This window comes from Botrytis sinoallii (assembly GCF_014898435.1).
Source record: "Botrytis sinoallii strain Bc 23 chromosome Unknown BSIN_010, whole genome shotgun sequence".
Taxonomy (NCBI): Eukaryota; Fungi; Ascomycota; class Leotiomycetes; order Helotiales; family Sclerotiniaceae; genus Botrytis; species Botrytis sinoallii.
In genome coordinates, this window is record NW_024066037.1 from 1145781 (window position 1) to 1173636 (window position 27856).

Here is a 27856-nt window from a genome sequence, read left to right on the forward strand (position 1 = left end):
TAGAATTGAGATCTGCTTGGTTCTCTCATAATTGTCTGTATTAGACAGTTGGATGGCAGAGTGAGCTCGCCTACCTTGGGTACACAAACGGGATAAACATTTTAACCGTTAGCTCGGGCCTAGGTGGGCGTATCTGAGCTCAAGCTGAGAAGAACCAGGCTAATCCTCACACATCATCACCACCCCTCACCCGAAAATAATACAATAAACCGTTGACTCTATAGATACAATTTTGATAAATTTGTGTCAGTTTCCCTCAAAATCTAACGCATTAGCTTTCAACTTTTTGAGTTTAATGATACCGGATCTTCGTGACTGCCCTAGTCTACACGCTTGTGCTGCATCGACACCTCAGCCCTACGTGAAGACACAAGTTGTCGAAGTATATACCCCCGCAATGAGTCATTCAGGAGGTAGATTGCCTGGACAAAAAGCATCAAAAGTTTCGTAGGTCATAATCGCGATTTGGGTCACACGGAGTACTAATGTCTATTTTACAGATGTGAGAGATGCCGATATAGGCGGGTAAGTAATTTCAGTGGATATGCCCTCACAAGAAATGTGTGTTTGACGATATAAATCAGATCAAGTGTGATCGTACGCAGCCGTGTCCTGCATGTCGGAAAGGAAATCATGAATGTGTTTATCCGCAATCGGAAAAATCTAGGTATGCTTAAATGCATGTCATTGAGTAAAGTGCCTCCTGCTCATTTCCTTACTCGAGTCTAGGCCGGTACCAAAAGGATATGTACAAGCCCTCGAAGGCCAAATAGCCTCTCTAGAACTATTTATCACCAAGCTCATTGCCGCAGATGCTTCCAAGCGAGACGAGATGTTAGCTGATTTCAGTGCTTCCACGAATCATCTGGGTCTACAGTCAAAGCAATCTTCTGCTTTTCCAGAGCCCAGTCCACCAGAAGCCCAGAGAATTCCTGTACGATCAAGGGCCGGTCACCTCAGGAAACTCAAAGACGGTAATTCGGCCGAATTCTATGGTGCAACTAGCTTTTTCCAGATTAGCCCGTCGGAGGATCTAGATGATACTTCTCCATCTACCATACTATCGCAGCTTGAAGTCAAGCAGCCAGTTACTGCCCAAACCCTAAATATAACAGGTGGATCGATGGAAGAGCACTTAGCTTTTTCTCCTCGAAGTGATATCTGCAAATGTCTTATGAGAATATTTTTTCAAAACCAGTACCAATATCATATGTGCTTGTATAGGGAATATTTTCTCCGAGACTTCGATGCTGGTACGGGGCCATACTACTCAGATCTTCTCATGTATGCCGTTTGTTCCATGGGTGCTCTTGCTAGTGAGAGTATAACGCAGAGAGAGCTATCCGATATATTTTCCAATCGTGCTCAAGAAATTCTATATGGAACTGCGCTCGAATCACCAAACCTTACAACTTTACAAGCCCTTTTGCTTCTTGGTCATCGGGAAATTGGACATGGAAAGACTTCCAAGGGATGGCTGTTTTCCGGCATGGCTTTTCGAATTGCCCATGAGATGGGATTGCATCTCGATCCTACCAATTGGAAAGGTTCTAATGATTCCTGGATCGATAGAGAGATCTTACGGAGAGCTTATTGGGCTGCTTTTATAGCGGATAAGCAGTTGAGTCTCTATTTTGGAAGACCGCCCGCTCTTTACCCTGCGGAATCAGATGTTCATGACACTGTACGAATACCTTATCCGCCAGAATGGAAGTTTCTTCTCAATAAATACATAATGGAGGGTACTTCCGAGACTGCATATGAGGATGGTCTTGCGTTAGTCGCTTCGTGGGTTCATCAAATCGAGCTTTGCAAAATACTACATCTTATGATTACGAAAGTCTTCGAAAATAGAAATGTAAATACCGATCCAACGATATTGGAGACCTCAATTAGAGAAGTGGATGTGGCCTTGACAAAATGGCTAAAGAACTTGCCAGCGAAACTTCATTGGACAAAATGGACTGCAGGCAATGTGCCTCCTTTCGTACTCCATCTACAGTAAGCTTAGATGCCTGTGATTTTGAGTTTTACTAACACTATTAAGCATGCAATATCATACAGCAATGATACTTCTTCACCGCCCACCAAGGGCTGCTTTTAAAGAACCAGGAATTGGCGAAACCGAGGACATGCAGATATGCTACGAGTCATTGGAAATCATCATGAAACTTCTTCGAATGCACTCTAATAATCTTCAAGAATACCCTTATAGTCACCTTCCTATTACATTTGTTCATACCCTCGCATCAGCTGCGAGTGTTATATTGATGAAAAGATCTATCGAAGGCTCTTCTTGGAAAGAACTTACAGTTTCAAGACCCTTGGATCAAATATTAGAGGCTATCAATGGTGTATCGTTAACATGGACATGCGCAAAACAAGTCCGAGATGCCATTACAGCTGCTATAAAAGGACCATCGATAGAGGATCTCCAAAAGACCTCTCCGCGAAATTTTGATCTCATGATGGGTTTTCTCGATTCTGGAGCGGATACTACCATTTCTTCAGACAATGTTGACTGGGATAGTCTTGCTATGAACGATATTGAATTCGACCTCTTAATGGGCAGCGATCTTGCGGTTGAATATTCAACATGGTCCGAGGGGTAAGGTTCGCAGATATGAATATGATTTATCTCTCAACATTCGGGTCATTACATGGATATCTTGTTTTGAGTACTACGTAGTCTACAGGGCCTCAGATTTAATCGGCTACAGGCTGAGGAAACCCCTTCAGTTGATTTTTATATCATATAATAAATCCGATTAACGGATCGTAAGTCAAAGTGTGTCCAGAGTTTGATTAGTATCAGAATTAGTCTCTTCATGTATTAACATTATTCAGTTATCTTCCCGACAAGATAAACATCATTTATGGGGTTGGTAAAATGTGGGACCGCAAGGTGCAGCGGAGTTCCTCCACCGTCGGGTCCATTATCGGTCACGCGAAGTAACTCTGAATCCTTGCATACATGCCACTAGCTGAACGGCTACGTTTACAAAGATTAACCATTGTTCGCATGGATGGGTACAGATAAGTGCAGATAGCAGGACGATCTTCCATAAAACCTCCTGATAGGTGTCTTATCGGGCCAACCCTGCGCGCGGGACTGTAAGACCGTGAACAGGGTAACATCATATTTCCCTGACCATGTTCGACACTACGTTTGCACATATAATAACGAGGGTATTGACTAAATTTATGATGCCATCGATGTATGTCAATATCGACTGTTCCTCGTGCTGAAGTTGATCTGAGCAATTTTCGCCACACCTAACACAAATCAGTCATGATGGAGCAACCTCACAGTGAGAAGATGGAGTCGCTTCACGAGAAGCCTGGGGTTCTAGGCCATACAGACGACTCAGATATCGATGTCTACATTGATCCAGCAAAAGAAGTCAAGCTACTCGCGAAGCTCGATCTTGCATTCACTCCAGTGATAATGTTGGTATATTTATCTTGTTTCTTAGATCGCTCCAACATAGGTAAGCACGATTTATTGTCTTAGAGATGATTAGGAAACTCACAATTGTTAGGCAATGTGAAAGTGGCTGGTATGTTGACAGACATACGTGCTACAGATCAGCAGTTTTCTACCGCTGTATCAATCTTTTACGCAACTTATGTAACCTTTGAGACACCAGCAGCGGTGTTAATGAAGAAAATCACTCCTCGCGTGATTTTATCTACACTTTGCGCTGTATGGTCCCTCACTACCATTTTCACCGGATTTGTTCAAAATATCGGAGGTCTGTATGCTACAAGATTGATTCTTGGATGTTGCGAAGCAGGTCTATTTCCCTGTCTGAATTTGTATTTGACGATGGTGTATCGTCGAGAAGAGCAGGCTAAGCGAGTTGGATATTTGTTCAGCTGTGCTGCTTTGTCCGGCGCATTTGGAGGTCTTTTGGCTTATGGAATTCTCCAAATGAATGGTGTATCAGGAGTTGCGGGTTGGAGGTTTGTTTCGCTTTCACGAAAGATTGAATTGAAAGGAGCTAACAGTTTCAGATGGGTATATATCATCGAAGGGCTGTTCAGTATCGTAGTCGCCGTAGTCGTTTGGTTTGGTCTTCCGACAGACCCTGGCAACGCATGGTTTCTAAACGCAGAAGAAAGGGAGATGATGAGACTGAGGGCTATACAGAGGCAGAAGTACATGGGTGTGTAATCGGTTCTCGTCACATTAACGAATTCTCAGCTCATCTTTATACGTAGGCTCCGAAAAGTTCTCATGGGAAGAATTTCGAATCGAGCTCAAAGACCCCAAGCTTTATATTAGGTACGAGCAGAAGTTATAAGTCTAATTGAGCTTTGTGCTAACCAGAATTTAAGTGCTGCCATACAATTTATGCAAGATTGCTTGTTGTATGGGTTTAGTACATTCTTACCCTCCATTTTAAAAGCGATGAACTACGACACACTTCAAGCAAACTATCTTACTATACCAGTGTATATGTGGGGTGCGATTAGTTTCTTGTTCTTGGCTTGGGTATCGGACAAGATCAGTATGCGTGGACCTGTAAGTCAATCTCGGATTTTCGAATCAAGGCGAAGATTAACCAAGATTCTAGATTTTATTTTTCGCCAACATCTTCGGAATAGTTGGGTATATTTTACTGCTCACAGTGAAGGCTGAAGGTAGATTACAGTTCTCAGAATATTTATCAACGAAATACTAACCACTATCTCAGGGGTAAAATTCTTCGCAACCTTCCTCTGTGCTATCGCCGTCTATACAGGTCCTGGACTCAACATAACCTGGCTAAATGTCAACGTAGCACCACATTACAGGCGCGCGACAGCAATCGGTGTTCAGCAATCTATTGCCAACACGGCCGGAATAGTAGCAGGCCAAGTATATCGAACCTCTCCTTATGTTCTTGGAAACAGTTTCTCCTTGGGAGCGTTGTGTCTTGCTCAAATATTGATTGTAGTAAAGGTTTGGTATGTGAAGAGTCAGAATAGAATGAAGGAGAAGATTGGAAAAGGAGAGATTGAGGATAATAGGAAAGTAAAGACTGGGGATGGAGAGTTGGATTTTGAGTATCATATTTAGAATTTGAGGGGAGGAAATGATCAGCATCAGCACAGTTCTTTGACATCTCTAGCCTATCACCAATGTTTGTCTAATTGATGAATGGTAATGTAGTGTAGTCGAATAGACTTTATAAATATGAAATGTTTCACTTCATTATTTAAGATTGGAAGGGGCAGTGTCGTTGATATTGTTCGGAAAGGCGAGAACCTTCCTTGAATATAGTGAACTAGGAAGCTAAAAGTAACTGCGAGGGACCGCTCTTTCAACAACATCTATCTCCCTGATACTTCACAAATTACAGATTTATTTTCTGAATTTTCCCAGACCTTGAACCAAGTAATCAATAGTTTTGGCCAAAATAAGCAATAATGGTCCTACGGGTCGTTTACCACCGGTTACAATTGATCAAACCATAGCAGGTAAGCTATTCCTTATCGAGACTAGTTTCTAAAATTAGCCTCATCTCGAACCATGAATCCGCTCTGGCTTCAAATTCGCACCCTGCCCTGCACCAAATCTAAAAACTTCTCCCACATCTTCAGGTATTGAACCAACTTCAACTTCAACTCACCTATGCCATCAGCGTTTCACACATTCAAGCTCGTTCCAGCAATGGCGCAAAACGCTTCTTCCCGACAATCGCTATCTTCCGCACCACATCCCGCTCCCATTCTACCTCCATCCACCCCAGCAAATTCGCGTCCATCACCCAATATTTCAACCCCAGCTTCAACACAACCACAAAATCAAACGCCCACCATGACAACTCCAAACAGTGAAGCGCGCATGCATCCTCCTAGTATCCCGCGAAGTTTGATGACTCCAGCTAGAGAATTAAGAGAAAGTTCCGTCGCGAGTAGTATTGGAGGCGGAAGTGCGACGCGCAAACCCAGACAGAATTTAGATGAGCGCGATCAAATTCAAGCATTGAAAGCTTGCATCGCTCAAAAACACAATTTCAAGGAGGGAACAAAGAGTCAATTCTGGAATGGAGTTAACGCACAATTTCATGAGTCTACTAACAAAGTTCTGGCGCAAATGAGCGCGACTGTCGCAAGATTGGTGGAAGCTCGTAGGAGACAAGTGTGCGATTGGGAAAATGGTGTTATTCCTGATAAGCCAGGCGGAGAATTAAATACTTTATTGGATGAATGGATTGAATTTTTAAAGGTGGAAGATTCGGATGCGGAGGCCGAGAGGCAACGACAGGTGGATGCGAGAAGAAGGGTAGAGGAATCAAGGAAAGAAGCCAGGAAACAAGTGATTGCGCAAGAAAGCTCAATGCAAAACCAAAGCCCAGGTGTGCGAATTGTCGCGGGTCCAGCTCCCCCACAGCCAATCGCAGATATGGGACAAAATCAAGCTCAACATCCTCCTCCTCCTCCTGGCCAAGAAATGGTATACCAGTCAGCCCCAAATGGAGAGTTTGGCGATGCGAACGGATTTCGTCCTCACAAAAGAAGAAGAACTACGAATAACGAACATCATCTACCACCTCAAGTTCACTCAGAACCAATGGTTCCCTACGCCCCAGAGTATCGACTCGCGCCTCCTCATCCTCCATCCCCACCTCGACGCGTCGTAGTGGAAGGCCAATTGAGCAAAGAAGATTGGCGCGATATCATGGGCAATGATTCAAGACTACGAGCATTAGAAAGCAAAGTCGATAAAATTGAATTTATCGTGTCACAAAATAATAAATTGCTGTTGCAATTATTAGCAAACAAGTCAGAAGACAAGGACAAGGAGAGAGAAAGAGATAAGAGGAATGACTCCGAGGATCATGATAGGGTACCCGTTCATCTGGATGCGGAATTCGAGAGAGATTATTTGTGAGGCTACCTCCCCATACTCTTCGATGCGCAATTAGAGAAAAAGACATTTGCTGAGATTTTTTAAAAAAGAACGGGACGCTATTCAAAGACTCCTTTACCAATAAATGATTAGTTAAGCTTTTGCTTGGGTTTTCATTTGGGTTCCATGGGTACAACACAATTCCCTGATACGTTGGAGTATAGTTTGTACAAAACAAATTTATGGTTCTCCGTTCTCTATTAGACGATATCGCAAGATGCATCGTCGACCTATCTCCCGACTACCTGGGAATTTGTAAGTCAAATATTATCTTCTCGCCTTTGATATACACGAGACTGATACTGTAACAGCCGTGCCTAAAGTTTTAAATGTCTCAAGGAGACCTTCCGTATGATTGAATTTACATCCTTCCTACGTACTACTATCACCTTTGATTTTTTTCTCTCTTGTTCTTTAGAATCAATCTTCCTTGTCTTTCTCGATGCTGCAGTGCTAGCAACTTTCTACTCTCGCCACGACTAGAGCGAAATGGGACTAAACACTAACAACCACGGTGCGGTGTCTACTCGCTTACTTGGGTCGCGAGCTTGCACTCACGGATGGGTTCACTTGGTCAACATGTCATTTGTATTTGTATTATTAAGTATCTAAGGTGCTCATTTCTTTTACTTGATCGAAATTTTCGGAATCGAAAGCATATTTTATCCATTGGTATTTTGATACTTCTTCGTTCTGGATAACGCCAGGGTATTGTTGGGGAATGGTGGAGGAGAGCAGCGGATGAGAAATGAATTGCGTGTTGGGCATGATTGATGATGGATGGATGGATGGATGGATGGATGGATGGATGGAACATACAAATTTGCATGCATACATACATACCTACGTAGTCTGATCTGAAACTTCATACAACAGAGAGTGAGAATTGGAATGAAACAATATTTGAAAATTTATAAAAAGACGAAAAAATGACTGTAATGTCAAAACTTCATCCCCATAATATACCACCCTCCTACCTAAAGACCACCTATAGACCTCATCCAGGTATCGATATATTCCAATCATCTATCAAGTATCTCACTACTTATCTATTCATCTATTTATCTACTTATTTATTCGTCTACTCATCTACCCAATCACTCTAATAAATATCAAGATATCTCATATCCACATCACAAGTAATTCATCGATCAATCAGTCCAGGTAGGGACACCGCCTCGAGTTTTCCTCTCTACTGATACTTTATACGAATTTTAAAGCTATGTAACCATACATCCTAATATATACACATTCCATTTATTCTCCTTTTTAGAGAAGAAGAATTAGAATTAGAATTTATTGTAGTAGTTAGTGTATGTTTAATGTTTAGTATTTCATCAATTCATTAATTCATCTCTCTAATTCAAAGTACTAAAGTTCAAAGTTCAAACTATACATATCCATACATACTTCTTCCCTACGCATCATCTCCAAGTATCTATATCTTCCACTTATCAATGAATATGATAATTTTCGAAACTCTATTCGTATTACTTGAGTATGGATCATAGAATTATAGTATACTCGTTCATTCATTCATTCATTCATTCATTTAGTTGCTTGTTTATGTTTATGTTTATGTTCGTGTTCTTATTCTTTTTCTTATTCTTTTTTGTTGTGGTTTATATTTGGTGGTTTATGGACGGAGTGGAATGAATGAGATAAACGAGACAGAGTAATGAGCTGAGCTGGGCTGAGATGAGATATAGAAGAAGAAGAAGAAAAAAAAAGAGAATGATAAGACGGAAGAAACGAGATTAGGAAGGATACAGAATAATCAATTCGGAATTCTAGCAAAGCTGGGATGAGATGATTGGGATATGGAGAGGGAAGAGAGGAACATATACAGAAGCGATCCCATCAAGATGCGAACAGGATTGATCCACCTGAACAAAGCTTCAAAGTCAGAATCACACAGGTCAGCTTTCCACGACGATGAAAGATTGGCAGAAGAATCATTATTTCTATATCGCCATCTAGGATATACCTACGTATACATACATACTTTTATTAAAAACAACATATGCCATGCCGTATTTATGCGCCATGAAAACAAACCATACTCCAATGTGCTTTCAAACCTCGTCCAACCAAGTTCTACACACCGATGCCTTTCCCTGTCTCTCTCATCTTCAAAAAGTGCAATGCTAGAAAGCATCATGTCGCAACCGATATACCATTCGCCAAATAGCAACACATCATTAAAAAAGGTGAAGTGTCGTCTCCTCAAATCTCTAATCATGTCTAGCACGAATGCCAACATCTAGATTAAGATTCTCGAGGAAAACTTCTTCGCCATCTCTCCAGCCGCAGCAACAATCCATTGTTTCTTTTCATTCAATACCTATTAAAAAAATATTAGTAAATATTCTCCAGGATGTAGATAAAGTAGAGGTTTTGGCACAGGAAAACTTACATGTTGACGTTCGCAATCTATCTTGAGTATCATATCGGACCAAAAGTTCCACATTAATGCACCAAGCGAGATGTTCATGAAACCCTTTCCAGACTCAGGAATAACCGATCGAGCATCACAGCACGCGGACGCAAGTAGACAAATAGCCAATACCATCGCGGCTGTCTCAGCATGTCTGGATACTGCCACGGTAGTGGCAAGACCAAGTGCTGCTAGTGTTGCGAGGGTTGAGATCGTGCCGAGCGTGGTGGTTGCCGGTATATTTACTGCTTCTGCGCCATTCTTGAAAAGCGTGGAGGTGTATCCCGAAGTCTGGAGGCTCAAGCTTGGGCTCGAAAGCTGTCCAGCCGAAGCACCCTGGGCCTTTTGAACAACTGCCTCAACGCCGTTGTAATCCAAAGAGCCACTGTTGACCTTGGTGGAAGAACCAGATGATGCCTTTGAAAGCTTTTTCGCAATTACAAAACCAGGAGAAGAAACAACGCCGACTTGGTCCGGTACAACTAGGGTTCCAGTTGAAACTACATTAGATAGTGTTGGCGTGCTTTCTACTGCGACCTTGGATATTAGCCTTGACAATGCCGATCTTGCAAACTAGGTGTTGTAGATACACGGTCGGTGCCGACACTTAGTATCTTTCTATCCGAGCTGATCGTGGCAAAGTTTGCAAGGCGAGAAGAGACACGATCGCTAGCTAGTCGTACAGCACGACTTAGAGAGGCATCAATAATCGTCGAGTTGTTCGATCTTGCAAAGCTGTCAGGGTTTTCGTGAGGTTTCACAACAATAGATACGCTTTGGGCGCGGCCGCTTTCCATCGCATTTTGTGGTACTTCCGGTCTAGATCTAGCCAATGAAGAGAGCGTCGATTCAAAGCTCCATGGTGTTTCTTCATGAACGGGCATACTACTAGAAGCGAAGCTCTTGGAAGTGTTTGTGGTCATTACGAAGCCGTCGCCGCCATGTGGAACGCTCGGGCTTGAAACTGGTTGTTCCGTGGAAGCACCAGGAACATGAGACTTGCCATTGTTGGATAGGAGAGCCTTCGTAAGCTGGCGGCCATGATCATCAATGCGCTCGCGTTCACGTTCTAGGAGTACTTGTTGTCTGTTGCGTAGGCTGCGACTGCGTCCCTTCTCTGTACTGGATACCGTCTCATGGCCGCTATCACTTGATTCAGATCGTGGTGATTGCTCAATGCCCGAGTCGACACCCGAGCCAGAAGCAGAATCATATGCATTATCGGGGCCTGTGCTGGCGAAGCCATTTTCTGAGCCTTGTGATTGGTAAGAACTATCAGTCGGGGAGAAGCCGAATGTCGTAGAGAAGTCATTTAGGATATTTGCACCACTGGTCTGGGTGTTTGCGGGTGATAGTACCGATGAGATGTTGTGGGTTTGAGATCTCGCAGTTGAAGCATGTCCATAACTATCAATCTTCCCAGGATCTTCATGTGGTAAGCCTTGTGGATGAGCTTGTTGAGTATGGGTTGGCGAGAAGTTCGGTATATTGCTAAATGATTCGAAGAAATCTAGATCGGGCTGTGGTTGAGTTTGAGAGAGGAATTGCGAGTTGCCATCTGCAGAGCTCAATGGATGTGTGTTGTGATAATTTAGTATGTGGCTAGTGGTATTTAATAGCTGGGGACTAAAAGATGAGGATTGATCGTATACTGGGAAGTCGAATGATATGTTATCATTCATTGTTGAGAAACTGGTATCGAAATCAGGGAAGTTTTCGTAATTAGTCATGCTGAAGTCGTTGTATTGGGTATCAAAACCTGGGATAGCCATCTCTGGGTTCCATTGGTTGAGGTCATCCTCTGGAAAAAGCACAAAATCTTCAATTGCGAATGAATCAACAGGAGGACTGCTTTGTTCAGAGCCTTGGGTAGTTTCTCTAGATAATGAAGGTGTTGATGCAGCAGGACTTGGGTTTGATTGTGAAGGAGGAGAAGGCCTGCTTGACGTAGATGCTCTCGGCGTGTTTGTATGAGAAGCACGTCTATGAGATGGATCACACTATAGTTTGATTAGCAAGGATTCGATTCAAAAGTAAGAAAGTTGAGAGTTACGCACTCTGATCTTCTTTCGCTTGCACTCATCGCAAGCTTTAATGATTCTCATCAGATGTGCATGCTCTCTCTGTTCTTTCGTTTTAGTTCCACGGCCAGCGGAATTTGTAACATCGATACCATCCTTAGTCATGATCGAGAAGCCAGGTAGTCTGACTTCCGCAGACTTCTTGGTGGTATCCTTCTTGGTCTTCTTTGTAACTCGTGACCCCGTAGTGCGATTGGGTGGGGTGCTCGTTGAGCTATAAGTAGAATCGGCAAAGGTAGCTGAGGAAGCAGGACTAGGAGTGAAAATTGGTGGGCTCAATCCCGAAGATTGTGATTGAGAAGGACTGTGCCCAAAGGTCCATGGCATAACATCGTATCGACGGACCAGGGAACCGGTGTTAATATCGACGGTTGCATGGTTATAGAAATCGATTGTCACGGTGGAAAGCTTGTCTTGTTTACAAGCACCTCCAATAACGTAAGCATCGATCAATTCCTCAAGCTCTTTTGATCCAAGAGCAGGTTGGAATTGAAGAGGTGCGCCCAAGAAGGGTTGAGTAATTGTGAAAGTGTTGAAAGTAGGCATTTGATTTTCTGTAGACATTGTTGATCAATTGACTACGCGTACAGCCTTATCGATTAGATGATGATTTGTAAGAGGGGTAGGTAATTGGATTCGTCCCGGGGTGACTCTACTCTACTTGCCGTTGAACTCACAGAAGAGAATTAACGACGACGAGTATTGAATGAACAATTGGAAAGGGAATTGGAGTCAAAGTTTGAATCAGTATCGATGAATCTTACGGAAAAAGACGAAAAGTTTTGGAAGCCTGAAAGGAAAAACTGTATCTAATATGACTTTTTCGAGGTTCATCTCACTCGAAGTAATCAAAGCAGGTCGCAATGACTCCAATGACTCCCTGTCAGCCAACTAAACCTATTTTGTACCGGCGAGTCAATGTGGATCTTACAAGATCAATACGATTGGTTCCCATGGTCCCTGACTAGCACAGCCTTTTCGGCCAACAGAATCAGGAAAAGCGTCATTCTCAATTCCCCATGATTTTCTTCGCGTAACAATCAGACAGACAGGCAGAACTTTCTAATGGACAGATATGATTGATCAATTGCATTCACACATCACTCATCCGTCACCCATCACAAGTTCCCCTACATGATATCGGAAATTCGAGGGCGGGCATGCTAGCTAATATATATAGACCTCTCAAGAGTGGCGCACAAACGGTTCTAGTGCCGTGCAGATCTAGAATATTGCTTTATCATTTGGTAGTATACGGCAAATGACTCACATTCCGTGCCCGTTCTGCAAATGGAACTGCAATCCTTTGGAAACTCTAGATCCCTTCTTTAATGTACGAATAGAGTAGAACAAATAATATATGGGGCAAGGCTGACATCATTTGACATGCTCACATTGTTTCCTACTCGGTGCATCATTTTGAGTGAACAGATGACACTTTGCTCAATTCATCATATTGGAGAACTACCTTGGGGAAGTCAGACAGGGGGAATGGGGGTCTTAGTCGGCTAGGTAAACGGGACGGGACGGACACACTAATCGTTCAACCCGAAATCGGATATTTGTTAGGGCTAGACCAATAAGGACCCTGAATCTTCCGATTTGAACGTCAATCGTGTTTTGACCTGGCTGCAATGCGAAATTCCATGCTTAATTTGCATGTGAATTAAAATGGGAAAGCTACTAAAGATCGGTAACATGGAGAGTATTCATATTTTGTCAAGCAATTCAATCAGAAGATGTCGAGATCATGAGGAGCCAAATCACTGTTCTATTTCAAAGTGATTTCCTCGGTGAGTCTTATCCAGTCAATCAGATAGTCAACCGACATTTTATAAGTTTGTCACGAGGGCCATTCTAAAGCTTCGGAGAGAAGAACCTAGGCTGCAGTTCTGTTGCATTTCTATATCGGTGTTGAAGAACTCGAATGTCTCATATATTAGTGACTGATTCCATATGAACATCATTCAAATACACATTCGCCAATCTGGCGTTAGCAATTTTCACTACTGTACGAGCCAGTAATGTCGGGACTGCATCAGAACCCATATCAGTATACTTAAACCTCACTTCTTGGCTATTGATCATAACAATCTTGTACCGCTACTTGTACAGAATGTCCCATCCTAATCATCCATCTAGCACTCTAATCCATAACTCTCTTCACCCCCTCCCTTTTCCATCCCATCCTATCCCATCCCATCCTATCCCATCCCATCCTATCCCATCCCATCCTATCCCATCCCATCCTATCCCATCCCATCCCATCCCATCCTATCCCATCCCATCCTATCCCATCCTATCCCATCCCATCCCATCCCATCCTATCCCATCCTATCCTATCCCATCCCATCCTATCCCATCCCATCCTATCCCATCCCATCCTATCCTATCCCATCCCATCCCATCCTATCTTATCCCATTCTATCCCATTCCATCCCATTCTATCTTAAACTCACACCACCCCCCTCAAGCCTTTCCATCCATCCAAACCCACCCTTACCAACTACAACCCCCACTCAAGAACCAACCCCAAAAGCCAAGTAAGCCAGCCACTTCTCTCAACCTCAAACCCTTCCTCAAAAAAATCCAGCATACCTACCTATCAACTCACCACCCCATCCAACAAGTCAACTCAAAAATACCACATTACATACATTACATAGCCTCCCAAACCATTCAGCGACCCATTTCCAAATCCCCATCCACTAACCATCAATCCCTATTTCATTTTCCCATCCCAACCCCATTTTCCTCCGCAAATACATTCATTATGCCAAGCCGCCCCCCTCAAAAAAGACAACCTCCTAACCAACTTCACTTCCACCCAAAACATATTTCCGCTACCTCATCTTCTCTATTCAATTCAATTCCATTCCATTCAAAACTCAATTTACAAGTGCATTCTATCCAATGATCAATGATCAACGATCGATCATATCATATCATAACACATCCATCACCATAAAACCCCAACATAGCACAGCGATTCACAATACCCATATAATCTATACCTACCTACCTACCTACCTACCTAATAAGCAGTGATATATCTTCCAGTCAGCAAAGCATTCATTTATTCGCTAGTTGATCACATGTGGGAAATTTCTACAGTATCGTCGTTTTCGCTAAAGATCGGTGATGATTAGCATGTAATTTCGATATCTCCTTGATTCAAGTTCGATCCTCTATTCCATCCATACACAGTCAACCCAAATCTCATCATGTCAAATCTCAAGCCCCAACATATCAAGTACCTCAACCTCAACCTCAACAACTCAAGCTCCATACCAACACCACCACCATAACAAATCCCTCCCCCCTCACGAATCACCACAAGCAAAAGAGCCCTCAGACCAAACCCATCTCGCCACAAGTAAGCCCAAGAACCATCTTCCATCTCTAAGTTCCATCCCCCACAAAGCAAATATATACCGAATCCCAGAAAGAATGAATGAACGAATAAACTTTTTCCACAACATAAAGAAAGACTTCTAACTTTTAGAGACACTTGATAAGAGGACCATCACTTCCACCACTCCCACAATGATGGATCTCCTATTCAGCGACTTACATTCATATTCACATTCGCATTCACAAATCACCCCCTCATTCATTCAAATATTTCATTTTGACAATTTTTTTATTCTTTCATTTCATTTCATGTATCTTCCACTGTGCATCGCTTGCTGCGTCAGTATTCGCTCTGCTCCGCACATTCACTGGGTATGTATAATCCTTTACCCAGTAGGGAATTTCCTCATCCACCCTCTCATATTCATCGCTTGTTATACTCGCTCAGTTCTTGCACATCCATACTATAAACATACACACGAGACCATTCCGTTTCTTCCTTATCATACGCTGCTTCCCTTTCCTCGCTGGTCTCATTTACCATCCATTCATACCATCCCACCCAATCCGAATGACTTAAAAAAAACAAAAACAAAAACAAATCCACAAACCCCACTCCCGCTTAATGCCTTGCTGACCGACCACCCCCACGTCGCCTCGCGCCATCAAAACAAGTACTTTGCATGAAGTATCGCATTTTTGAGCTTTCCCTATGTGTATGCATGCCAATTGTATATCAAAGAACAACCCGACCAGTCGAAACCCATTGTGCAAGTTTATGAACCCTCTGACCAAAACAATAGCAAAACTTAAAATCGAAAAGCATAGAAAGAATCGAAAACAATCCCAAACCAGAAAAAGTCGCCCGGACCGAAACCCAGAACCATATCGCTTTGCAAATGCATAGATAGAAAACCATAACAAAGTATCCATCTGAATGAATGAGTTTTCGAGAAACCCTCTTTTAATTTTTCTTCTTTTCGCCTCCAGTGGTTGACCATGTGTCGACAGACATGGAGAGGAAATCTATAATAGTCGTAAAACACGCTTATTCGATGATAGCCAAGGAGATCTGATATGCAAACAAACTTTCCCTTTGACCTGTCCTCCACTTTTTGCTGCAAATATCGCAAATTCATATGCAGATGTGTGCAACCTTTTTAACTCCATTCAAGACGCGCAAGGTAAGCCGCTTGCCTTATAATACGTCCACAATTAGTTGCGAGAAGCCTTTCATTGGAACGTCGAACACCTATTGATCCTTTGAGCGACTCTCAGCTTGACTTTCACCTGATCACGTAGACCTTTATCTCAAGCTACCAACAATTTACCCACCCTTACGCTCGCTTTCGTTGACAGGGAGTTTCTCGCCATGCGAATGACCACCATTAACATTCTTAGCCTCAATAGGAGTACGCCCCTTTTTACGTTGGGTTTGTTGCCATTTTCCAGAAGACACTCCGGGTCCACCACCCTCACTCTTAGCAGATCTAGTATGCCCATTTTGTTTCAAATTAGATGGAGATGGCTTGACCGGCTGCTCAATTCCCACTGACTGCTTTGGGATTGGCCTTGAATGATCAATTTTGTTTTTCTCAATGACAGCAGGTCCATTCAACTTCAGATTCTCAAGTTTTTTGTTGATCATCGGTGAGGGTGTGTGCGTTTCGTATACGGGTGAAAGATGCGACAGCTCGTTTGAGAGGATGTCATTATGACCACTCGCAATGTTGAGGAGTGGGATGCCGCCGTTTGGGACATTGCGGGCCGCAATATTCCTTGAATTAGGAGACAACCGTGAATACCCATCAAGGCCCTCTGCAGATGCCAATCCGTTTGCGATTGATTGATGGCTATTAGAGCCATTTGGGGGAGTCGGGTTAGGACTAGATCCATTAGCAACTAAAGGAGAAACCTCGCTTAGACCACTTCGTGTAAATTTAGGTGTACGTTGCCCAGAAAAGTCTTCCCCCAATGAGATATCACTCTCAGTAAGAGACGCTTGGGATATTGATCCAACAGATCCTCTCGCGTGGGAAATCTTATTTTCAGAGATTGGCCCCTCATTTGTCGGAACAGAATTAGGGACTCCCACAGCAGAAGAACCGTTCACTACCAATGGTCCATTGGTGTGCAGGGTACGAAGATTGGAACTGGACATCGCATGTTGAGATGGAGCAGATTGAGCCAGCGAGAAGCGTCTATCGTTGCCTAGTGGAGACGGCGACCGTGAAGGATTACGTTTGATCCTGTCACGAATCGATTGCGGCAGCTGATCGGTTGACAATCGCCGTCTATTTCCAGATATGTCTCCAAACAAAGGTATCGCTAAAGGCAAATCTCTGCGAGTATATGGCTGAGTTGGCTCATTGACGTAATACCCAACATACTCCTTTGGCGTACTAAGCTCTGGTGGAGTAGTAGCCGTTCGCCTCGACTCATATCCTTGCTCAGTGGACTCGTCTGGAATAAAATTTGGGATGGGAACACCGTTGCCCTGTGGTCGCAAAGGTTGGTACAGCCCAATTCCATTGGTACCATGAGCAGGATGCCCATTTCCTTGCAATAAAAGGGGCGAAGGAGCAGTACGAGTCCCGGGTTGTGAATGTGACCTGATAGACCCATTCGATTGAACCATGTTGGAACTCGAGCCATTTGTAACAGTGGACCGATGAATACCTCTCCTCATCTCTGGCACAACAGCACTCAGTTGCGGAGATGATGGATTCGTACTCGAGGTTGGGTATGCATACATTTGTTGCCCAGCGTATTGAAACGGATAAAAGTACATACCGTCCGGTCGTATAGGTGCTGTTAATGGCCCTTGATCAAACGAAGAGGTTCGATTTCGATCAGTGGCTTGTTGCTTGATTGGCATGCCACCGCCTTGTATGCGACCGTGAGACTGTGCATATGCTTGAGCCTGGGCATGAGCCTGAGCATGAGCATGAGCCTGTTCCATGTACGTTTGTTGGACCAATTGCATCCTTAAAGTATTCTCTTGTGCCTGTAAGACCGAATACGTGGCGTAGAGGTGGTTGTGCAACTGTGATTGCGCTTGTTGCTGGGCAGCCCATTGGTCCTGTGTAGAGATATTCGACGGTATCCCATGCTGTGGGTACATGTGGTTATCGTAATTGCTATTTGAAGATTTGCGGCTGCCATTTGACGAATTGCGATTAGAATGGTTGTTACGACCGCCACGGTGACCTCCTCTGCCATTCCTGTGCGGGGGATGACTAGCAGTCAATGTTGGCTTCTTAGACGGGGGTGGCTTTTCCCAAACTCGCTCCTGCTCTTTGGGAAATATATATTCTTCGCAACACTCATCCAGTTTGCCGCCAGATATCAACTCGAATGCCCTCCTCATTTCCAAGTGAAGTCCACGAAAGGAGAAATCATCTGCGGTATTTCCAAGATTCCGTTCAGTATTAAAAGGTTCCTCCACGCACAGCATGTTGTTTGTTGCTATTGACCATTTCTTCTCCTGCTTCGAGATTTGCTTTCCCATTCGGACCGAAACCACCTGCTTGTCATAATCGAATTCGTGCCCGTAAAATCGAAAGAATTGGAACAAAAGTTCTCCCAAGGTTGATTTATTCTTCAGACCAAACCCCCTCAAGGCGTCAATATCGTCTGCGAAGCTGCTTTCACCCCCTTCCTTCGTTGGTAACCTGAGGTGAGGCCGTTGATGTAGTGATGGTAACACAGGAGGCTCCCGACTCTGTAGAAAATTGATGATCATGCATATCCATGTATATGAGCTCAATGTGCCACCAACTAAAGAATGTGAGCGAAAATAGTCATGCCAAGGGGTTTCCTATTCTTACCAGCATCATTGATCGCCCTTGACTTTGTCCAATGCTTGATTATCATAGCCAAGGGCCTCACACGGGGATCAATCTCGATGTACGTTTTTATCATTCGAGTGTTCTCTAGGGCCTGGGTATTGTTGACATTCATGTCGCAAGGCAACTCGAGCTCCGGATCAAATATCTTGACGATGGGAACCTTAGCAGTCGATACACAAATTACCTTTTGCATACCATCTAGAGAATGTCAGTTATGTTGTCGTTGGCTGGGGTCGGGATACTCACTCTTTGCGAGTAATTCTGCAATCATGCATACACCCTCCATCACCTTCCAGTCGGTCGTTATGCAAATATCGACTAAGATTATCTATCAGTAGAGCTTTCAGACTTTAGCACCTTTTCAACTTACCATCTGACGCATCAGTACAAAGCAAATTGCCCGATGAACCGAAAACATAAACCCGTATATCGTGCCCAGGCCATTCTTTGTTAAACATATCTTCCAGCTTCGACACCAGCTTCCTCCTTCTCTCGTCGGTTTCCGCCGTTGGCAATAAACGATCATATAGCTCGCGCATATCTGTGGACAATTTTCTCTCTTCTTCATCTGACAATTTGCTTTTCAGATCAGAATCCTTCAATTGTTCCAATCGATCAGCCCCAAGACTATAAGGCATGCGCCGCCTTATGGAGGCCATAGCCGTTTCGTATTGACACCCTCTCCGCTGGGCAGGAGGTGGTCTCGAAGGTAGAGTTATATTTGATTCGGAGTATGCCGATCTAGGGGAATGGCTGCCAGGGGCATTCGGTGAAGGTTCTCTCGACTCGTCGAAAGAGAACTTCCTCGGATGTTGATGTGGTGTAGAAGGTACGGAATTCGATTCTCGAGACAATGTGGAATTTTGATGTTGTGCAACTGGTCGTGGGGGGAGTTGAGCTGTCAACTCAAATTTCTTGCCCTGCATCGCTGGTGATGTCTCCTTCTCTGTTATGAGCGCGCGCTCGCTTTTATTAAATTTTCGTACGTCCCTATTCCCATGACCGCCCCTCGCAGCAGGTTTTGGTTTTCGTTCCGTGGTAACGCCACTTGAGCTGGATCTTTGTCCGGGCACCGCCTGAATGTGTTGTGCTGAAAGCAGTGGGGGAAGTGGTGCAGTTTGCAGTCTAGTGTTTCCGCCTGAAGAAATGAGCTTGTTGTACTGTTCAAGTTGTTGTTGGTGAAATGAGGGCTGTTGGGGAAGTAAAATGGGAATGAATTGGGTTGGAAGCTGAGGGAAACCAGGAACACTCGGCGAGGAGCTGGAATTTGAATCGGCGTGGGTATTACGCCGCACGAGTCGCGACCACTGTGCAGATTGATATTGATATTTAGAATTACCTGTAGAAGGCTGGCCCTCCATCAACCTTATAAATTCCTTCTGTTGTGGGCGAGGGGATGTCGTTTTTCTTGACGATGTGTTGAGAATGTCTCGACTCTAAACGACCGACGGGGAAATCGAAGCAAAGACAAACGGATCTTGGTACGAGTAAAGACGATGGAGGTAGCCACGCAACTATGAAAAGAGAAAGAGAATCAAAGAGTCTCCCCAATGTAGGAAGTATATGTAATTGTGCTCCGTAAACAAACGTCGTGGTTGTGGTCGTAATTCGTGGATTCAAAGAAGGAGAGGTTGTCGGAGGTTGATTTTCCTTCTTTCGAGATTGCCCCCTTCTGATATTGAGTTGCGTTGTGAGTGTGGTCCTATGTATTGGTCCCTCGCTATTTTTTTAATTCCGGACCATAGAAATTCGTATCGAAATTGAAGAGTGGAGAAAAAAAGGGAACTCGTTGCTTTGGAAAAATCGAGGGTATCTGTTACGGGATTCCGCTGTGCAGTGTGAACATAAACATACGAGAAGAATTATTCCTCCGTGGTCTTTTTGGTTTTAATTATGACAAGAGAATGAAATTTGATCAATTGTTTATTTTTTATTTCTTTTCTTGAATGAGAGGAGAGAGAAAAGTAGGAATCTGGTTGGTAGAAAGAGAATTGGATGGGAACCAGATTTTATTTTGGGAGGGCTGTTGCTTTGTTCTTCCACCGTTGTATCACACTTCTACGCACTTTCATACCAGAGAGTGTACTAGGTGGTGTACTAGGTAGGTACTGGATACTGTCTGTACTTGATTACTTTACTATAGTGAGTCGTAGTAATTAATCAATAGACGGAGTAAAGCAGTACTTTCTCGGGGCGTGTGTGGTAGGAACGTGAGTATTGGACTTTCCTCGATTTAACAAGGAACGCTAAGCATGGTTCTGGTCCCAGCAAAGCAGCAACAGGGTGAGGTGAGAGGGAAGAGGGCAGAGGGGAGAAGGAGGAAGGAGGAAGTAATCAAGCAGGAGAAGGTAACAAGGAGGACTCGCAGGAGGTGGATTGCTGCTCAAAAGAGTTGCTGCTTAAAAGATGAGAATGGCACTTTCCCGTATTTTCATTCAATATTCTCCTATCTCAAGGGTTCCATGTGATTCGTAACTACCTCCAGCTAGGTAGGTATAGGTAGGTCGGTAGGTGGTAGGTGGTAGGTGTATGTAGGTACTAGTTCGAACTGTATGGTATTGATATTGATTTCATCAATAGAAATTATAATTGGAGAACTGGACAATGGAAGAATTGAGTATCAAGACCATTTTTTGAAGCGGTTATTCATCGCCCTGGAGGGAATGGAAGGAAAGAGATTATACCTCCTTTTATTCATGTACTCATTCGTATATATTTATATATTCACATTTTCACATTTTCACATTTTCACACATTCACACATTCACATGTACAATCCTCCATCATACGGGCGATTCTGAGGTCTCTTAGGATTTACTCATAAAACTACTCGACTCCTGGTAAATTGGTTCACAACACAACATGCGTAGATCTGCCTCCTCCAATTCCATGTACTGGCCGTACCTACGAGAGAACCTGGAGAGTTCCATATGTATGTATGTATATATGATACGAGTAATAACCATGGCCAACGCAAATCTCCCCCATAGCCAAGTCCTCTCTCCTCTCCTCTGGTCCCAGCTACTCAAACTTACTTTTTGGTTATATCCCTCGTGCCAGTCACCACTTCGGAAAATATAAGTCCATTTCCTTTGTGAGCCTATTCCTTTTGCCTAACCATCTAGCCATTCACATTTCATGTAACACCGAGTGTGACTGTGTGACCTCAATATTAATATGGATACTATGTGCCCACCCAAATTGCATCACAAATCCCCAGGCTAGCACGAAATATCTCCGCATATTTAGATTTAGGTGCAAAGAAGTTTCCAGCTCTTCCACGGTTTCTTCTTCGCTGGTACAATATATGTTCATAGAGCACATACCAAGGAGGCCAAGTAATTGGAAGAAAATGATCATGAATAACGAGTTGGTTGGTCACTCAAGTGTATAAGTTTCAGCCCTGGAGAGAGTCTCATTCCTTTGAGGGGCGAGTATGTATTCAGCTCCTGTATCTAAAAGCTCCATCACAATTCCCCATCTTGGAGAATCTCGACGTGACCGTGGTACCTCGTACTAGTTATCCATGTGCATACAGTGTGTGTGTGTGGATTGCATAACGGGACAGTTTTAGGTCCTAGTCCGGTGTAGTGCAGTGAGCCTGTGCCTGTTTGGGGACTGGCAAGTAAGATGGCAATCTTCGGGATACTCATACCATACTTTACTCCTCTCTCCAAGCAATCGCCAATCTGACAGGAGGGGGGCAATTTACAGCTTACCAGAAGATCAGCCCAAAGTGAAGCCACGAAGCATAGTCAGTGAAAGGGAAAACATAGAAACAATCCAACAATACGAACACGGCCTGAACAAATCTACTTTGTATGTAAAGTAAGCTACGCAGTGTGCAAGCTTTTATGAACTAAGCTAGTCACAAGTCCAAGACGTTTGGTTTCCTTCTCGAATCGTTCATTCTAAAAAGAACCCCGCCTGCAGGGCTCAACCACAATCCTTAATACCATTATCGTACATCAAAGTTAAATGCCCATTTCTGAGACGAAGGGGTTCAAGCTTCGACCTTTCTACAGTCTAGTCTTTGAACCTTTCTTCGACATCCCGATTCCTCGATGCGATTTATTGGCTCATGTTTCTCCCAGGCAATCATTTCATTGATGGATATATATCTATCCATCTATCCATAAATTACAACTACCAAGGTACTTGGAGTTATTCATTACATTTCCAGGATCATTAATTCCTTCGCAACATCGAATCATGCTAAGGAGCTGCTGGTAGGAAGAGCCAAACCTCAATATCAATCAATATCAATATCCAAGATGGTTGATTTACCCCTTAAATCCGAGATCAAACCTTATTCACCCTGGCAAAGAATTCTGGAATAATCCAAAAGACAAAGAGAAACATGAGCAACATGAGAATCAGGTTGATTAGCAGCTAGACAGTGTGTGTGCCTTGAATAGTATCCTCGCTCAAGTACAGACCTACTACCTACCCCAGTCCCATTCTCCAAATCTGGAAACAAAAAAGGAACAAGAAGTATTTCTTTCCAAGTCTCAGACGATCCTACGAAGATGTATGGGTTTCCGGTGAATTGAGGGGTTCATCAGGGTCCTCCTGTTGCTCTCCGTTCACATTTAATCTCCTTGAATCTCCAAGATTTCCAGAATCCTTCCGATACGATTGATCAAATCCCCGACGTCTTCCCAGGGAACATTCATCATTCCTTTCTTTCAATGATCAATGATAATATAATAAATTCATACTGAATCCTTTCACACAACTCAACCGATCCACCACGTCCAAGAACGAGAAATCTGGGGAAAGGCGGCACACAATTACCTCTTTCCACATTTTCTCCAATTTACCAATTGCATTGATACATTCTTCATTTATTCTTTTCATTTGGATACTGGTATTGGTGACATCCATATATTCTCCCTGCATTCATTCGGTAATTTCACTAGCCCTGCCTCGCCTGCTTAACCGCCGAGGTGTCGAAAAGCCCTGGAGAAGTCATATTACGCCACAGCCGTGAAGGGATTAACAAGACCTTGAGGTTCTGTCGTGTTTTGAGTTTTGGGGGTTCACTGGTGGTTGAAGAATCTGAGGGATCTTCCGCGGCAATGAACTTATGTTTCCCGACCGATCCCTTTTTGGTTTCTTTACAATTGCAAATGCACTCACACCCACATCCATATCCAACTTTGAAGTGCCGACATGTGCTAATGTAAGGAAGCAGGATTCAATACATTTACCTCGTATGTTTACCAGAGACTTCTCATGATGTGTACTCAAAATGCTCATTCAAAATTGTATTAATACTAACGTACAGCCAGCCTTTCAGAGTCCACGCTTCAATAACTTGGTAATTAGGATTACTTCATGTTGACTCAAAGAACTCACTTCCTTCTTTATCATCTTCTTTCTAATGTTCCACATTATTCTTACCATACCTCACTCTCACTCTCCCTCACAATCTCTCCTCTCTTCGTCTTTTTCCTTGTCAACGAAACAAAGATTTGATTCATCCACTCTATCCCATTCCGCCTTATTATATCGTACCACTTATTGAATAAACCAGGGTACATTCAAAACAGTCTGCCAAACCTCCAAATCATGAAGTCATTTGCTTGGCAATTTTGGGGGGGGGCATTCTTCATTTTTCTTTTCCTTACTGCTTGTACTTATGCTCACGCTCACTAATCAACTTTTCTTGTATCTCGATCACGATTTCTTCTCCACCAACCAATGTTGACTCCATATTCTCATCCCAAAAGAAATACTTACATCTCGATTTATACGCCCGATGGTCCTTGGCATCCAAACGATGAGGTAACATCTTCTCTTGAGCATCGCGATTCGCGCCTTGAATTGTCTAGAAGCCGCTTAAATCCATCAGCTCAATACTTCGTCCACATACGGGGCCGAGGGGCCAGCCTCCTCTTCCGCCTTAATTGCGGAGCCCATCTACCTCATCTACTCTGTCTGTACGAAGGACTCGTATAACAAAGCAAGGTATCAGGTTGTCAGCTTTGTTCCAACACACCCGTTTCTTTCATCTTCATCCAACCTTACCTATCCCTTAGACAATCAACCCTATTGGATGGATGTCTGTTCCCTTTTTCACACTCCGAAAGACTCAGACCCGACATAAGGTTATTCCCAAAAAGCACCCAACCCACTTAGCCTTACCTCGACTCGATGATCTAATCATCTGTGAACAAATTTCTAAACTCCGAACTAAAACTTCTACCCGGCCCTTCCGCATTTTCCATCCTTCTTCTCATCTATCTCGTCCCTAAAAGGCCCTTTGTACCAAACAAAAGTTCTCAAGCAAGAAATTCTCGACACTCTAACCCTCTAAACATCTAGTACCCATCCTCTAGTACCTGTCTAGAACCGCCTCCTAACATCCAATCGGCATCCACTCCCGGATATTTACTTGAGATCTAGATAGAATGTATGCATCTCCTCCCGTCTTTGCCTCTAGGACTGAATGAAGAACGTCATTGGGAACTCGAATTAAGGTTTTAAGAGCTTAATGCATAATTAGAAATCAACATCCATCGTGTCGTATCGTACGTGCACACGAAGATTGATCCATCAATACTTACACACAATAACAATACATATATATCTTTCAGTGCCCTCCTCGTCCGTCTTATCATACTCTCTCACCACATCCTCATCATCTATCTCATCATCTCAAAAACCTCTTTCTCAAACTCTCTGCCAAGCCAAACCCGCACAACCGCAGAAATCCCAGCACCTACTAGGTACCTACCTACCTAACTAACAACACATTCCCAGCCCGGCTACCAACCCAACCGGTATCCGTCTATCCCGAGTCCAACCCCTCCCTGCCACAGCTTCTCTCTTTCGCTCTCGGAATTCACGGAATTATCACTTTTGTCTATTTCTCCATTTCCTACCCATTCATTTATTTCAAAGCATACAGTCAATCGAGCATACGTCATCTCTTAAAAAGCAGAGAAAGAGAGTTATTTTCTTTCTAATCCATTTACTACGAATCTACTATCATACCCATTTCTTCATCGGCATCATCACATTGAATATCAAATAAAATACATACATACATACCCACATGCAAGAAATATATACATAAATAAATTATCCTAAGGATCTCTCTGAGCAATCGCAATATTTTTATATCCGCTTTATCTCCTCCTCATTACATACCTACCTAGCATATCACATCCAAGTACCGAATCAAATCGAGTTCGAGTTCGAGGAAAAAAAGAAAAGCGCCAGCTTGTGTGAAAACGGATTCTCTTTTTCTTTTTTTTTCATTCTTCTGCCCGGAGAAAAAGGTGTGAGGATTGCCTAGGTGCTTTACGTACCGAGCTGTTCTTTGTTGTGTATATCGGGAGATACATAGGTATATATATATATATATACATATACTGAGCTACATACGTCTATACGTTTATTTTCTACTACGACGACTACTACCTACTACCAAAGGAAACTTCTTTGGCTATCGAATTGCGATTAGGATTCCCTTATATTCATTCACATTCTTCTATTCGAGATCTTTTCTGGAGTGATATCGATATCGACATCGAATTTTGAATTGGGATTGAAATTGAAATTGAAACCGGACTTGAATCCGCATTGGGAATTCGGATTTGGGGATTCCGATTTGGGATATTCACATTCTTATACCATTATTTTACTTTATTTATTGTGTTGATCGATTATATACATACACCAGCAATGACACGATTACTATCAAGGTATGGATGATCTTTTCCTCTATCTTCCTTATTTCATCTACTTTCATCTACTCTAATCCATCCACACCCCCCTCGCCCCTCTCAATCTCCCCACACAACTATCTAACTCTACCCAGAAGCTCTCTCACTTCATCCCGCTCCACGACCCTCCTAATCGCCTTCCTCTCTCTAACATCCAACACCCTCTTTTCAATCTTCTTCCACCAACTCCCCGACGAGCCGTTTCACCTCGCGGTTAACTATGGATTGTATTTACATTTTGCAAACGTGATGAGTGTTTTTGGGGTTATTGGGGCTTTGAGGGTATGTATATTTCTTTCTTCCTTATCCAGGCCTGAATTTCTCTCCACTCTTTGTTGAAATTCATGAATCGATATCGATATCACTAGATATATATAACAATTATTAAGAGAGAAAAGAACTAACAACCCTTTCAGAAACACTCCCTCTCCATTCTCTGTTTCTCAAACTATCTCCTCCTCGACACACTCCTCAGCGCAATCCCCCGTCTCCTCCTCCTAACCCTCCTCTCCAACTCCTCTTCTATCCTCTGCACCCCCTCCTCAACCACCTCTCTCGATTTCTCCACCGTCACTCAACCTCCCTCCCTGTCGCAAAATACGCAAGAAATAAGTCTCGCTTCTTACACCATCTCAACCAGTATCCCCGCATCATCACACATCGCATCTTTTGCGGATTTTGTGGGGAGGACGGGAGGAGATGATGGATGGACCGAGAGTGGATGTAAGAAGATTATTACGCTGGGATATATAACGCTGATTGCGGGGGTTATGGCAGCTATGGGACTGCAGGTTTTGGGCGCGCTTTGTGTGAGGGGTTACGCGAGGGGCTTGTTTGTGAATGAGGAGATGGGGAATGAAGGGGAATGGGAAAGAGATATGGGGGATAGGGAAAGAGAGGGGGGGATGTGGAGAGAGGGGAGAAGGTGAAGTTGGTGAAGAGGGAAGGGTTCAGACCGCTTTTGGTATTGGAAAGAGAGAGGGGTGAAGAGTTCAGGAGGATGACGCCGATTGTGGAAGAGGGGGAATACTTTTAAATAATGACAGTGATTGAGGAAGTGGCAACAGGAGGAGACTAAACGAGATGAAAATCCATCTCCATTCACATACCCAAGGAGTAGGAGTACATCTCCCACGGATCTGAAGCAAGCAGTCCCACGAGACAAAACGACATGAATAAGAAATGACGAAATTGTATGATACGATAGGTGGTGGATGGAACCAGTCTGCACATGGATGACAAATGAGATACGAAGCGAACTTTGCATTGATGGCCATGATTGGGCTTGTGTATATCAATAGCATTGAGGAAGTATGAAGTATGAAGCGTGAAGCATGAAATATAAATGGGAATGGGAATAGGAATATGGGGATAGGGCGCTCATTAGATACCATTACTATCGATACCATTGGGAAGAAGGAAGAAGGGAAAGAGGAGGAAGAAGAGGAAGAAGAAGAACAGGGAGTGTAATAATGAATAAATAAATTAATAAATGT

The 27856-nt window shown here is 43.3% G+C and overlaps 6 protein-coding genes across 6 annotated transcripts; 4 read left to right on the plus strand and 2 right to left on the minus strand.

Annotated features, from left to right (window-relative positions):
- Window positions 1-397: 397 nt before the first annotated feature.
- Window positions 398-2612, plus strand: EAF02_006486 (uncharacterized protein; the record flags this gene model as incomplete). Its single annotated transcript, XM_038902534.1, has 5 exons — window positions 398-447; window positions 501-525; window positions 585-667; window positions 730-2001; window positions 2048-2612. The coding sequence occupies 5 exons, from the start codon at window positions 398-400 to the stop codon at window positions 2610-2612; spliced, it is 1995 nt and encodes a 664-aa protein (XP_038757754.1).
- Window positions 2613-3292: 680 nt separating this feature from the next.
- On the plus strand, window positions 3293-5065 carry EAF02_006487 (uncharacterized protein; the record flags this gene model as incomplete). Its single annotated transcript, XM_038902535.1, has 7 exons — window positions 3293-3491; window positions 3543-3966; window positions 4018-4169; window positions 4225-4288; window positions 4342-4528; window positions 4581-4647; window positions 4701-5065. 7 exons carry the CDS (start codon window positions 3293-3295, stop codon window positions 5063-5065), a joined length of 1458 nt encoding a protein of 485 aa, XP_038757755.1.
- Window positions 5066-5659: 594 nt separating this feature from the next.
- Window positions 5660-6994, plus strand: EAF02_006488 (uncharacterized protein; the record flags this gene model as incomplete). The annotated part of the gene is made up of 2 exons (XM_038902536.1): window positions 5660-6879; window positions 6952-6994. The coding sequence occupies 2 exons, from the start codon at window positions 5660-5662 to the stop codon at window positions 6992-6994; spliced, it is 1263 nt and encodes a 420-aa protein (XP_038757756.1).
- Window positions 6995-8843: 1849 nt separating this feature from the next.
- Window positions 8844-12516, minus strand: EAF02_006489 (uncharacterized protein). The gene is given in 5 exon segments (XM_038902537.1): window positions 8844-9245; window positions 9318-9911; window positions 9929-11338; window positions 11396-12286; window positions 12351-12516. 4 exon segments carry the CDS (start codon window positions 11981-11983, stop codon window positions 9165-9167), a joined length of 2673 nt encoding a protein of 890 aa, XP_038757757.1. The 5' UTR covers window positions 11984-12286; window positions 12351-12516; the 3' UTR covers window positions 8844-9164.
- Window positions 12517-15061: 2545 nt separating this feature from the next.
- EAF02_006490 (uncharacterized protein) lies at window positions 15062-20458 on the minus strand. The gene is made up of 4 exons (XM_038902538.1): window positions 18995-20458; window positions 18871-18942; window positions 18604-18822; window positions 15062-18553 (listed from the first exon to the last, which is right to left on the minus strand). Exons 1-4 carry the CDS (start codon window positions 19983-19985, stop codon window positions 16101-16103), a joined length of 3735 nt encoding a protein of 1244 aa, XP_038757758.1. The 5' UTR covers window positions 19986-20458; the 3' UTR covers window positions 15062-16100.
- A 1967-nt stretch (window positions 20459-22425) lies between these two features.
- Window positions 22426-27289, plus strand: EAF02_006491 (uncharacterized protein; the record flags this gene model as incomplete). The annotated part of the gene is made up of 4 exons (XM_038902539.1): window positions 22426-25042; window positions 25136-26339; window positions 26456-26642; window positions 26777-27289. The coding sequence occupies exons 2-4, from the start codon at window positions 26320-26322 to the stop codon at window positions 27287-27289; spliced, it is 720 nt and encodes a 239-aa protein (XP_038757759.1). The 5' UTR covers window positions 22426-25042; window positions 25136-26319.
- Between the last annotated feature and the right edge of the window lie 567 nt (window positions 27290-27856).

Bases quoted from the DNA above. Each gene is read 5' to 3' on its own strand.
- EAF02_006490 (XM_038902538.1), bottom strand. From the start codon at position 19,985: ATGGAGGGCCAGCCTTCTACAGGTAATTCTAAATATCAATATCAATCT. The intron at 18,823-18,870 runs GTGAGTATCCCG...GACATTCTCTAG, and splicing joins TGCAGAATTACTCGCAAAGA to ATGGTATGCAAAAGGTAATT. The intron at 18,554-18,603 runs GTAAGAATAGGA...CACATTCTTTAG, and splicing joins AAGGGCGATCAATGATGCTG to TTGGTGGCACATTGAGCTCA.
- EAF02_006489 (XM_038902537.1), bottom strand. From the start codon at position 11,983: ATGTCTACAGAAAATCAAATGCCTACTTTCAACACTTTCACAATTACT. The intron at 11,339-11,395 runs GTGCGTAACTCT...ATCAAACTATAG, and splicing joins GCAAGCGAAAGAAGATCAGA to TGTGATCCATCTCATAGACG. The intron at 9,246-9,317 runs GTAAGTTTTCCT...TTTTTTTAATAG, and splicing joins TAGATTGCGAACGTCAACAT to GTATTGAATGAAAAGAAACA.